This window comes from Macrotis lagotis, chromosome X (assembly GCF_037893015.1).
Source record: "Macrotis lagotis isolate mMagLag1 chromosome X, bilby.v1.9.chrom.fasta, whole genome shotgun sequence".
Classification (NCBI taxonomy): domain Eukaryota; kingdom Metazoa; phylum Chordata; class Mammalia; order Peramelemorphia; family Peramelidae; genus Macrotis; species Macrotis lagotis.
The window spans coordinates 191,583,567-191,595,437 of NC_133666.1; the positions used below are offsets into that span (position 1 = coordinate 191,583,567).

Sequence of the window (11,871 nt, forward strand, 5' to 3'; positions counted from 1 at the left end):
GTTAGAACATTTTAAGGGTGAAGTATCCAATCTGTGAAGCAAATAGTATTATAAACCACATAGGACCATGTTGATAGCTAGAACATAAAGGTTTCTTTGTTCCATGCATAAGAAAATTTCTATACTGGTCGATGGTCTCATAGATCCTCATGAGACCCTTTAAATAGCACCTTTTTGAGACATCTTTTTGCCTCCTCAAAACCTGATGGATCCTTCATTCATTGTAAGCTGTTTTTCACCTGCTGCCACTCCAGTATTTATCCCCATGATGGAACCAGGAGAAAGTTAATCAGTTAGTCATAAAATCATTGTACATCCTTGTGTTTGATAAATGCACCCTTATGAGCCATGCAAACCTATTTTTTTAAAACTCTGTGCTTGCACTGGATTAGTAATTTCTAGGATCCTAATACCTGAGTCAGAACAGCTGCTAGCTCCTGACTACAAACAACATGCTATACTTTTGCAAGATGATTACCTGAAATTACTTTGACAACTGGGCTATTGGCTTAGTTCTTACTTATCATTCACTACCTCATAGTGTAGAACCCATCTTTCAAGAGTACCTGCCACAGTCATAATCACAAGGTTGTGGATGGGGGGGGGGAGGTAGAATGTGAGGGAAGAATTTTTCTAATGGTATCTCCACATCTGCTATTCTGGGTGGTCTAAGAGGCTAATGCCCAACTCAGAAGGGTAAATATGTTGGCTCAATTGCTATTCATGATGCATGGTGTATTATCTTCCATGACCCATGACTACCACAATTTCACAAATGGAAGCTTTGAAATTGCAAAAGAATATTGGTCTAAATGAATAAAAAAGAGAAAAAAAAACACATAACCAACCTTTGCTTCATTCTCTGCTGCTGCTGCTGCTGTTGTTGATGTGGCTGCAGTTACTTTCACTACTTTATTTCTATTTAGCATTTGCTTCACCCATGCTTCCACCTTCACATTGAATTTCATGAAAGTCACATAGAAAATGTAAGCTGTTAACAGCAACAAGCTCTCCCACCATGTGATGAGATTATCCAGGAAAAAAATTATAAGCATGACCAAGTCAATAATATAAAATGAGACATCCCTAAAGAGTGGCCACCAGGTAAGATTTAGGATTTCTCTTGAGAACAATGCACACATTCCAATAACAAACAGGATATTGAATACTGCTGAGCCTACAATTGTGCCAATGCCAACGTTGCTATGAGCTATGAAGACTCCTATTAGAGATGTGAAAAGTTCTGGAGCAGAGCCCCCAGCAGCCATAAAGGTTGCCCCAGCTACATCATCAGAAATGGCCAACTTTTCAGTGATGACAGTCAGGGAAGGAACAAAGAATTCGTCACATACTATGGCTAAGGCAATGAACATGTAGATCATTCCAAGGACATGAAGAATTATTGCACCTCTTCTTCGCTCCTGAAGGGAAAAGAGGTCTCTTGGATAGTCTCCTTGAGGATGTTCAGTTGCATTTTCATATTTTGCAGGAGGTTCTGTAGTACCATCCTGAACCTCCTCCTTTATGTCTAACAGAGTTCTTTGATGGTATCCAGACATTAATTCTGGATGACCTAAACTGTTGGCCCGATCTGTGCTGTGTGTCTCTATCTTGAAAAAGGCACTAGTTGAAAGTGAGAACGTGCAAATGGCCATTATGCCCATGAAGAGCCCTACAATGCGTATTTGTCTCAGTTTTTTCCACACATTCTGGTGCTTTCTGCAGCCAGATAGTGATTTATCCAAGCACCATTCTTCAAGGAATCCAGTGGTGAAGGTTTGATGCAGGGCCATTCTGTGTCTTCTAGTGGATAAGGTGGTTTCCAAGTTTGAGGTTCAATCAGATTGCTCTTTCATACTTTTTGTTAATTTTTTTTAGGTTAAAAATGGTGCTTGTAATGTTCTTCTACAATGAAGTGCTTTTTTATTTCATGTGAAAACCACTCTTCATTTATGCTTTAAAAAGAAGATAAAGATGATGAGTTAACAATAATAGTGTTAAACATAAACAACTGACTAAAAAAAATCCACATAATTCTGCCCAAATGATGAAAAGCTAAATAAAATCAACCTTACACAACTGGAATAAGCAAAAATAAATAAGGTTTTTCATTAAATCAAGTAATATCTGGTTAATTTTAATATTAAATGGGAACCAGCAACAAAAATCATGTGCATCTATCAGTAATCATGCCCTTTTAAATCTCTCAAGATAAATTGCCCTTCCTTATCTTTCTGCTTCCAATATTGCAACACAAGTGAAAAGCTTCCCCAAAATGGGAAACTATGAAACAATGTGTCATAGTGGTAAAAGATATTCCTAAAAACTATTCATATTGTACTATGTGGCTATATGATTACACATCCAACAATTCTGAACTCAGGTGCAATCACAACAAATCAATCTGAAAGCAAAAATTTCTAAAGCTCACTTTAATATTTATAAATAAATTTGATTAGATATGGGAGAATAGGATGGAGATTATTTTGATAATTGATTTAAGAATGCAATTTTTTATACTGTAAAGATTTTTTAAAGTAAAATCAGGTATATTTCATTAATAAGAAAATATATCTTTTAAGCTTCAAGCTTAGAGGAATGTGTCCAGATTTAATGACCAAATAAAGATGTTTATACTGAAAGGTTTTTTTAAATCTTCAGACTTGCTGAAGAACAGAAAAGGTTTAAAATTAAATCTTGATGTCTGATTGAAATGAAAGTCAACTCCATAAGGAGGCTAACTATCCCTGGTTGTCAAATATGCATTTTGTAAACATTTTGATTAGATTTGCTCTGCTTGCAGCATTAATTTCCATAAACACTTAGCAAAATAACCATTTGCAAAATGCATTTGAGCATATCTATCAATTAACTATCTTCTATTGCTTTTTACTTAACTGGAGATCTAAGAGCTATCTGACAAAGCAGAATAGATTCTGCTTAAAAACAAACACCTTTTAAGAGAATATTTCTCCAAGTCAATCTCACTTTAGAGACATTCATAGAGAATAGCTCAAGTATAAGAGAGTCAAAGATATCCTAAATGCTGAGTAGTCTGTACTCAAGTTTTTAGAGGAGAAGACAAATTATGAAAATAAAGCTACCCCCCCCATGATTAGCCTAATTAAACAAGGATATTCCTGGACTGACTCTAGATGGTGAAGCTTTGCAGTCACAAAGGAGTAAGGCTTCAGACACATCAGAATTGATCTGAAATTTCAGAGTTCTAGATCCACCCAATCCTAACCCAGGCTAGGTCCTCTGCAAACCCACTCTCCATCCCTTTCTCTGGTGTACTCTTCTATTTTCACCTTAGTGCAGAGAGCTGCACCCATTCGCAAAAGTGCGCCACAAGACCTCAACGCAACTTTCTAACTTTGCCTGACAGGTTGTCAAACTTTTCCTTGTCCAACAACATAAAAACAAAACCAATCAGCAAGATCCATTCTGGAGGAAGAAGAAGTGGACACTCAACCAAGCTTTACATCTTTATGATCACATCTTTTGGGAACTGGTGTGTGTGTGTGTGTGTGTGTGTGTGTGTGTGTGTGTGTGTGTGTGTGGTGCTGGAGGATGCTAAATGTTTATCTCTCCAACCTCCTATTGCCCTCTCCAAAAGCAACTGTATCCCTCACTCTTTCCACAGGGAGGGCACCAGCCCAGGGAGTACAGGGTTGCCAATCGGCCTGCGACTGACTAGCTTGGCAGGTATTTTATCAGGGCAGCCAGCTGCCTCTAACTGGGATCTCCTCCTATGACCGGATTTTCTTAAGGTTTGATTTAATAACCTTCGCTCCACCATCCCCCGAAGTGATGAGGTTGGGATGGTAGGTTTGGGGCGTAAAGGATGATCCAGGTTCCATCCTGGGTGTCCGGAAGACGTCTGGCGAGGGGGGAGCGAGTTTGCCGCCTATTTGGGGGGCAAAGAGGCCCCCTCGCCCCCCCAATCCCCGCCAATATCTCCCCCATTTGAACCACCTGTGAGGCTGGAACTCCAGGGAAGGGGCTGCGGGCAAGAGGGCTGGGCAGGCGGTTGTGGCCGTTTCTCCCACGTCCCCCTCCCCCAGCCTGCAAGCCCCCAAGGCTGCGAGTCCGCGCCCCGCTAGGCGAGCCTCGGGCTTGGTACTCACCCTGCGCCAGGCTCGCTCCCGCTCCCGCATCAGTGCGAGTGCAGCCTCCGTTGCCTTTCGCTTTCCTCCAGAATCGCCCTTCACCTTCTCTCTTTCTCTGTCTGTCTCCTCCCCTCCCTCTTCTCCCCCTCCCACTTATTCCATCCCTCTCCCAGAGGTCTGGCCACAAAGGCGCAGGTTCTCCCGGGCAGGCTCCTCTCCCCGGCCCCGAGGACGAGCTCCGGGAGGAGACTGGCCGGCGGGAGCCGCAGCCGCTGCTGCACCCTGGCCGAGCCGCCGCTCCTCCCCTCGGGCCCCTCCCTCCCCGTGCCCCTTCTGCCCGGCTCAGGCGCGGCGGGGCAGGCTGGCGCTGCCAGCTGGAGGTCTCCCCGTCCCTCCGAGGGCTCACTCACCGGGCCTGGGAGCTGGAGCCACTGCAGCAGTCTCTGGCGCGGCTGTCTCTGCAGTGGAGGTCTGGGCAGCGGGCGGGGAGCGAGTGGGAACCAGACAGGTTTCTGTTGGGCGATCAGTCGGCGCTGTCCCAGGTTGCCACAGGAGGAAAAGTGTTGCCAAGTCCCTGACGTCATCCTAGCATTATTTGATAAAATAAATAAATAAACAAAAGATCGTATTTTAGAATATAGCTATTCCAATTTATTTTTAATCCATGGATTTGCAGTCCCTGATTTCAAGTTCCACTTTCTGGCACTTGCTACCTGTATGACCTTGGGCAAGTCACGGTGTCTCTGGGCTCCAGTTTCTTCAACTATAAAATGACTTCAGAGAGACAGCCTCTAAGAGTCTCTGCAGGTCTAAATCTATGCTCTATTATCCTCTGATCCGATGAAATACAGGATTAGTCTCAAGAGATAAGAAAGGCCATTAACTAGCTGTGTAACCTCAGGAAAATAGTCACCTCTGTGGACCTCTGTTTTCCTCTCTGTATAATGTGGTGGTTGAGCCATTGGAGTAGTGAAAAAGAACCCTTGGAGTGAATGAGTAAGGAGAGCTGGGTTTTGTCATGGACTTAGGTTCTCTACCCCAAGTTTCAGTATTTGCAAAATGAGTCCTTTTAATCTGATAATTTCCAAGGCTCTTTCTCAATAATAATAGGGCAGTCACAGACTGACAGTAGCAGAAGTAGTCAAGCTAATTTCCTCTGAGTCCCTCCCCAGAGGAAAAAATCTCATCATGGGAGGGGGGAGGATTTGTGTCAGGGGACCAGGGTAAAATTGCAAAGTGTGAAATATAGAAATATAGTACCAACTTGAAAAACAAAGCCTCTACAAAGAACCCATTTTACCTCTTTCTCTTCTCCCCCCACCCCCCATAGGATATAAATCTGAGAATAGTTAGTGTCAGTAATTAAGGAGGGTGTCTTGAAATCTACTTATCTTGTCAAAGCCCAAGTAGTTTGTCTAAAGTCCTTTTGTGTAGCCATTTTGCCTTTTCCACTTTCCTCTCCAAACTCTTTGAATTTAGTTGACTATGAGCTCTTTAAGAATTCATACTTTTATTTGGTTTAATTTAGTTCCATTTTTTTCTTTGTACTTCTGGATCTTAGCAGGGTTCCTGGCACATAATAGGTACTTAATGTTAGTTTCCTTCTTTGTGTCCTGAAAAAGATGGTTATTTTCCTATTGTTAGTGTATTTAGCAATATTATTTTTTAAAATATGAAATAGAGAACCGCACAAAACACTTTCTTCAAAATTAAACTGTTTAAAAATAACAACAGAAAAAACACAGAGTTGAACAACATCCTCTGGAAAATCCTCAATCAGATATGCCCCACTAGAGAGACCCATTGCAAAGAAAACCATCTCCTGACCAGACTGATCCAATTGGGTGCATAGTCACAAACTTTTCTATCAAAAACTGTAAGTCTAAGTCCTAGAAATGGATTACAGTGGCTACTAAAAGTCTTATTTATTAATTAATCAATAATCAGTCATCTAAATTTCACAAGTATGTACTCTAAATATTGGTGCTCTGTATCAAATTCTGGTGTAATTATCTACAAATGTGGAAAAGCTATCGGCAAATTCATTAATTAGAATAATATTACATTTCAATTGTCAATTGCAATCATTTATTTGAATTCTTTAGTTTATAAAATCACTTGAACCTGTTAGTAAGAAGTGTATGAAAAATTTATACTTGAATTTTATGAATGTATATGAATTTCATTCTTTTACATTTCCCTGATAAACCCTACTCTAGTCATTTCCTTTGTTCATTGACTCCTGGTCACAACAGATTGATCAAAGCACAGAACAATACTTAAGTTAACTAATGACTGACTATCCTTTATAATAGACCCATAAGTAATACCCCAAGTAAATAATTTGTAAAAGGCCCAAGCCCAGTCTTGAAAACACAAGTATTGTATGATTATAAGGCCAGTGAAAAAATTTACTCTTCTAAAATTATCTCCCCCAGATGATAGTGAGTGCCAGAAATTTTGCCATTAGAGATGTTTTCCTTTGGGTTTTCAGTTGGCATTCCACAGAGCTGTAAAGGAAGTTTATAAATTTAAAAGCAAAAATCCTTCTCAATACACTCATAATCAAATCGTGTAGATAAGAACCTTAACCCAGATGAAAGACTTGCTCTGCTGTACCCCAATGTGACAAGGTCATACCAAGATTGAAGAAAAGTGCCAATCACAAATTTCACTAGCCAGCATTTTTATCGGTTGCTTTCTGCAACCAATGTGGTATAATTGATTGAGCTGTCCTAGAAATTAGAAACATGGGTTCAGGAACACCTATGTCTGATATCTGGTAGTTTGTGCTCTAGATAACAGTTTAATATAGACAATCAGTTTCAGTTAAGATACCAACCTGTTTTAGGGAAGAAGTTTGATCACTTAGGAGTTCCAAATTCAAATGAAGTCAAGTCCAGTCCCTATCTCTTTTCCTGACTCTATATGGAATATTAATTTAATTTAATTCAACAAAAATAGTCACCATGTGTAAATACTTTATGGAAAGATTTAGGCAGTATGAAAAGAAATAAAAAAGGAGTGCTTACACCAGTGAAAGTGTTAAAGAAACAAATGTTGTGCTATGACACTGTACTCTGTGCAAAGGATAAAGATAGTCACACCATAGGACCTGTACTCAAGGAGCTTACAGTCAAATCAGTCTTTAGTTCTAATGTACAGATATGCTGCTCTAAAAATAACCTTTTACTTTAGGACAATGTTTATGTATTACAATTTGTGTTTGTATGTATGTGATTGTCCTGGGCTATAACATTATTATTATCTCAGCTCTGATCTATATACTCCATGTATGCCTGTTCAATTGATGCTGATTTCTAATTAATCTACTTGTATGGGAGGTTTGATTACCCACTTGTATGCCTGAGATGAGGATGTCATTATAAGCTACAAAAATAATTTACAACTTCTATCATTACTAATAGCTTGATCTCTAACCCCTCACCAAATTTTTAGTAGAATTATTCATACTAACACATTTTTTTTATACCTAGTCCTTCCAAAATCTGTTTTCTCCCTGCTTCTCTCTTAAGGCAGCTAAATAACAATACCATTAATAATATCTAGTATTTATATAGTGCCTACTATGTCCCAGGCCTTTCAAATATTGTCTCATTTGCTCCTCACAAATGACCCTGTAAGATAAGTGCTATTATCATTACTATTTATTTCCATTTACAACTGAGGAAACGGAAGCAGACAGAAATTAAATGACTTGCTCAGGGTTACATAGATAGTAAAGGTTTGAAATTATTTGAATTTAGTTCTTCCTGACTTCAGATCCAGTACTCTCCCCAATGCATCATTTAGCTGCCAAAATGACTGGAAGGTAAGAAACATCAATAGAAATGAAGGCAGCAAAGGGCCTTCATAATTATCCCTCACAAAACTTGAAATTCCATCCCAACCCAACTAAACACAGAAAGTCAAGAATTCTCAAATGAATAAAATTTATTAAAGGTATAAGCTAAGTATGAACAAGTTTTTAATCAATTTGAGAGTATTTTACTTGCAGAATAAAATTAGATGATGCCACACAGGAAATATATTGGTAATGGTTGAAAGGACCAGACATATATCTATGTCCATGTTTATCATACAGCAAAGTATTTCCAGTTGTAATAGTTTGGCATGCTGGTATGGTGGTGTTAAAGGAATTGTTATTGAGTAGAGATAGAGTTCTCTCCTCCTCCAACCTTCTGATTTTATGAATTTTTAAATGTTAGAAGAATTGAACTTTTGGTAAAAGCTCCAGAAAAGTGTGACTCCAGAGAAGTTGGACCTGGAGAGTGGAGGACAAAATAGCTACACTAAGGAAGGATAATTTCAGATTTCCCAAAGTTACTAACATTCAGAACTTCACAGAGATCTTCACCTAATGGGAACTCCATGAAGATTCCATGAAGGAAAAAATACTTTTGGTAACCTGAAGCACAGTTAATCTCTTCCACATCTTGACTTCCCCATTGTGGCTTCAATATATCAAAATTCCACATAAGAAAGTAAATGAATATTTTGGGGGAGTTTTGCAGAAACTGCAGGTAGCATGAAGCCCAGCTGACAAAAGAGCCTATAACCAAATATTAATTCAAATTTTACAACAAGGTACTGTAAACACCCCCTTAAAAGAAAAAGCAATTCAGATTTCTTCTCAGGTTCTAAGGGCCAAAAAATTTATTTGGATTTTCCAGATTCTGGGGGGTACCCTTTCCCTAACCCTTCTGAAGGGATAACTATGGCATTATCACTTTACCACTAGTGCTCTCTAAGCTTAAGATCATTATAACTCTGGGAGTTATTATGGGAGAGTATTTCTCAGACTTAGGAGGGAGAACGTTTCTCTAGCAATATTTCCTCATAGATCCGTTTAGGTCAAGTATAAACCCCTTTCCAAAACTAATGAAGTATGGCTGATAATCAATGGAAAGCACACTGATGGGGACTCATGCATGAAAATAGTAAAAAAACTCCTAATGACTCTCAGGGTTATCCCTATTTTACTGAAGGAAAAGTAGATAGTCACCTTCTGGGGAGTCAACCTGATAGTTTGTGTGGGATATGGGAAATAACCCAAGAAATTGTATTATAAATCATATTCTCCTCTGCCACACACACATCTTAACTTCATAAATGGAGTTTTTGTTTGTTCTTTATTTTCTAAAAGGACCAATGACATCAAAAAGTGATGTCTTGACTTGCATGTGAATTGGGTTTACATGAAGCAAAGTTGTGCAAAATCATCAGTCTCACTCTCTCTTTTTGAGTCATTGACAGTGGAGGACAAAAGTCTTGGATGCCTGTCCAAACTCAAAGACTACACTGTGCCTGCTTCAGCCATCTTTGTGGACTTTATAACAAATGGTTCTCATCTATCACGTGCTTGGGGAAGACAAGCCCCTAACTCAACCACAGGTTTAAGATCTGTTGTTTACTCTCAAATGGTTTAACTGATCTGCCAAGATAGATTACCAGGTGTCACCACCACACAAGCTACAGTTTCTTGCAGTCACAGGGGAGAGTTTGGTGAATCGGGTAATACCAAAGATAGTAACCCTGAAAAAGGTTTGGCAAAACTTCACACTAAAGGGTCTAGTACACCTAAACACCTCAAGAGGTGTCCAGCAATTATTGATGCAGTGGATAGAGTGCTGGCTCTGGAGTCAGGAAGATCTGAGTTCAAATTTGACTTCAGTCCCTTAATAGTAGTGTGACCCTTGGCAAGTGTCATAAATGGTACCACAAATTTAAATGCTTCCTAAAGACCAGTTCTCAAAGCAAAACCAAGTGTTCTAGAAGAGAATATACTTCAAAAAAGAATATACTTAAAAAAAGAAATCAGCAGGCATAGGTATAAGTAGAAAAACAATAAGGTTTTAAAAATAGGTAAAAGTAGGAGGCAACTAGGTAGTGCAGTGGATAGAGCACTGGCCTGGAGTCAGGAGGACCTAAGTTCAAATCTAGCCTCAGATACGTAATACTTACTTATCTGTGTGACCTTGGGCAAGTCACTTAACCCCATTTCCTTGTAAAAAACAAACAAGCAAACAAACAAAAATAGGTTAATCTTTCCCCTTACCTCTTACCCCCCCCCCCAAATTCTAAAACTGGTGGGTTAGTATTTTTCTTTCATGTCAGTTTATCTTTTCTGCTATTGGAGTTCATTTACAGTTCAACGAGTATTATATAGACAGAACAAATATATGAGAGACAGAGTGATGATATGGCTTCGGCAACTGGATCAGGGGTGAGCAAATAGAAAGCTAACTTTCCTCTGCACTCTTAAGTCCTTTCCTTCCCACCGATTCAAATGGAATTGATAGTTCTCAGTTAATTCTACATTAAGAACAAGAATATTTTCAGGCATGAATGCCCAGGAAATACAAAAATTAAGCTTCCATTTGCAATATTAACTTAACCCCAGTTTCCATAAATACCAAGATTTGGTGCAGTATTTATTTAATAGTCTAGGAAGAATAGAATATAGTCTATTGATTACACTATGGGACAGGGAGTCAAAAATCTTGGCTGCCTTCCTGACTCCAGTCATGACTTACTGACCTTAACCATGCTCCTTTGTTCTTTTTCTCTGTGAGAGCAGTAAAATAAGGATAAATAATGCTGCAGTAAGCTTTTTTCAACCTTGTTCTGGCATGAGAACAAGTCATTTGGAGCAAAAGCAGGTTTGACCCTGAGCTCATGCCCAGCTCCACTGACAGAGATGACTGAGTGGGAGACAGCAGTACCTGCAGGGAGAAGAGACTTTTAACATCAAGTGGTTTGACAAGGAGAGAACGGGTGATCAATATCTTCCACAGGAACACATTCCCCTGAAGGAGAAGTGCACCAAGTACTTCCCCTACAGTTCAGGGCGCTATTTGGCAAAGGCACTTTGAGAAGGCACAGTGCCCAATTTCAGAACGGTTCACTAACTCCATGATGACCCATGGCAGCAACAATGGCAAGAAACATGACTGTATTCATCATACTGAGACCTGCCTTGAGACCTTCCACCTGCTCCCTGGAGAGAACCTATTACAGATACTGGCCAATATCAAGTAGGAAGCCTAGGAGATCTCAGCTAGAAGAAGATAGGCAGGATCTTGAGGCACCAGGTTCTCAAGGACATCTCTTTCCTCCATCAGGTATATCATATTCTAATTGCCTAGATACAGGAGAGGTCACTTTCCGGAACATCAAGACCCAGGACAAATTGGAACAAGTTTCTCAGTTTACCTATTGATTCTTCACCAATTCAATCTCCCTACATACCTAGGTAGATTTTGTTTAAAATAAATTCTCCTATGTTCTTTCTTTCTCCCAGGGTAGAGAATGGTGTCAGAGCCCTGGGGGAGAAGGGATGCTGTCATAAATTGAGAGATTTTTGATGGGAAACAGTGAATAAGTGAGCATAGCTCTGAGAAAGGCTGATTTTGTGCAAGAAATACACTATGGCTCTTGCACTCTGTTGTCCTCTATGCAATGATACTTTCTTGTGAGCTAATGAGTAATATTGAGAAGAACAATGCATGTGCAATTCAATCAGATTCATCACAAAGTCAACATAATGGGGTTCTCTTCCAGGGTATCAAGATTTTGAAGTTTGATAACGTTACACATAAATCTTTTAACAATGTGGAAAGAACTTAACTAAATGTCTAGTTAAGAATAATTAATTAAAATAGAAAGCTACCAGATTCTAGCAGCCATATCCAAATGAGCTTTTCTCTGATTCATCCCACATAACCCTCACAGATAA

At 39.4% G+C, this 11,871-nt stretch overlaps 1 protein-coding gene across 9 annotated transcripts in view; it reads right to left on the reverse strand.

Annotated features, from left to right (window-relative positions):
• The window catches only part of SLC24A2 (solute carrier family 24 member 2), a 305,116-nt gene extending 300,490 nt beyond the window's left edge, over positions 1-4,626 (reverse strand). For 6 of the 9 annotated variants that reach the window (XR_012471199.1, XM_074199519.1, XM_074199518.1 and 3 more), the window contains exons 1-2: positions 4,131-4,404; positions 849-1,955 (exon numbers count right to left, since the gene is read on the reverse strand). Coding sequence is in view for 8 of the 9 variants with exons in the window: in XM_074199519.1 (XP_074055620.1) it covers positions 849-1,793 (945 nt within the window). In the remaining variant the exon portion in view is untranslated. Of the gene's footprint in view, positions 1-848; positions 1,956-3,788; positions 3,899-3,978; positions 4,028-4,130; positions 4,405-4,522 lie in introns of those variants that run through there. The other 3 variants (XM_074199514.1, XM_074199513.1, XM_074199515.1) reach the window with 3 other exon arrangements.
• Between the last annotated feature and the right edge of the window lie 7,245 nt (positions 4,627-11,871).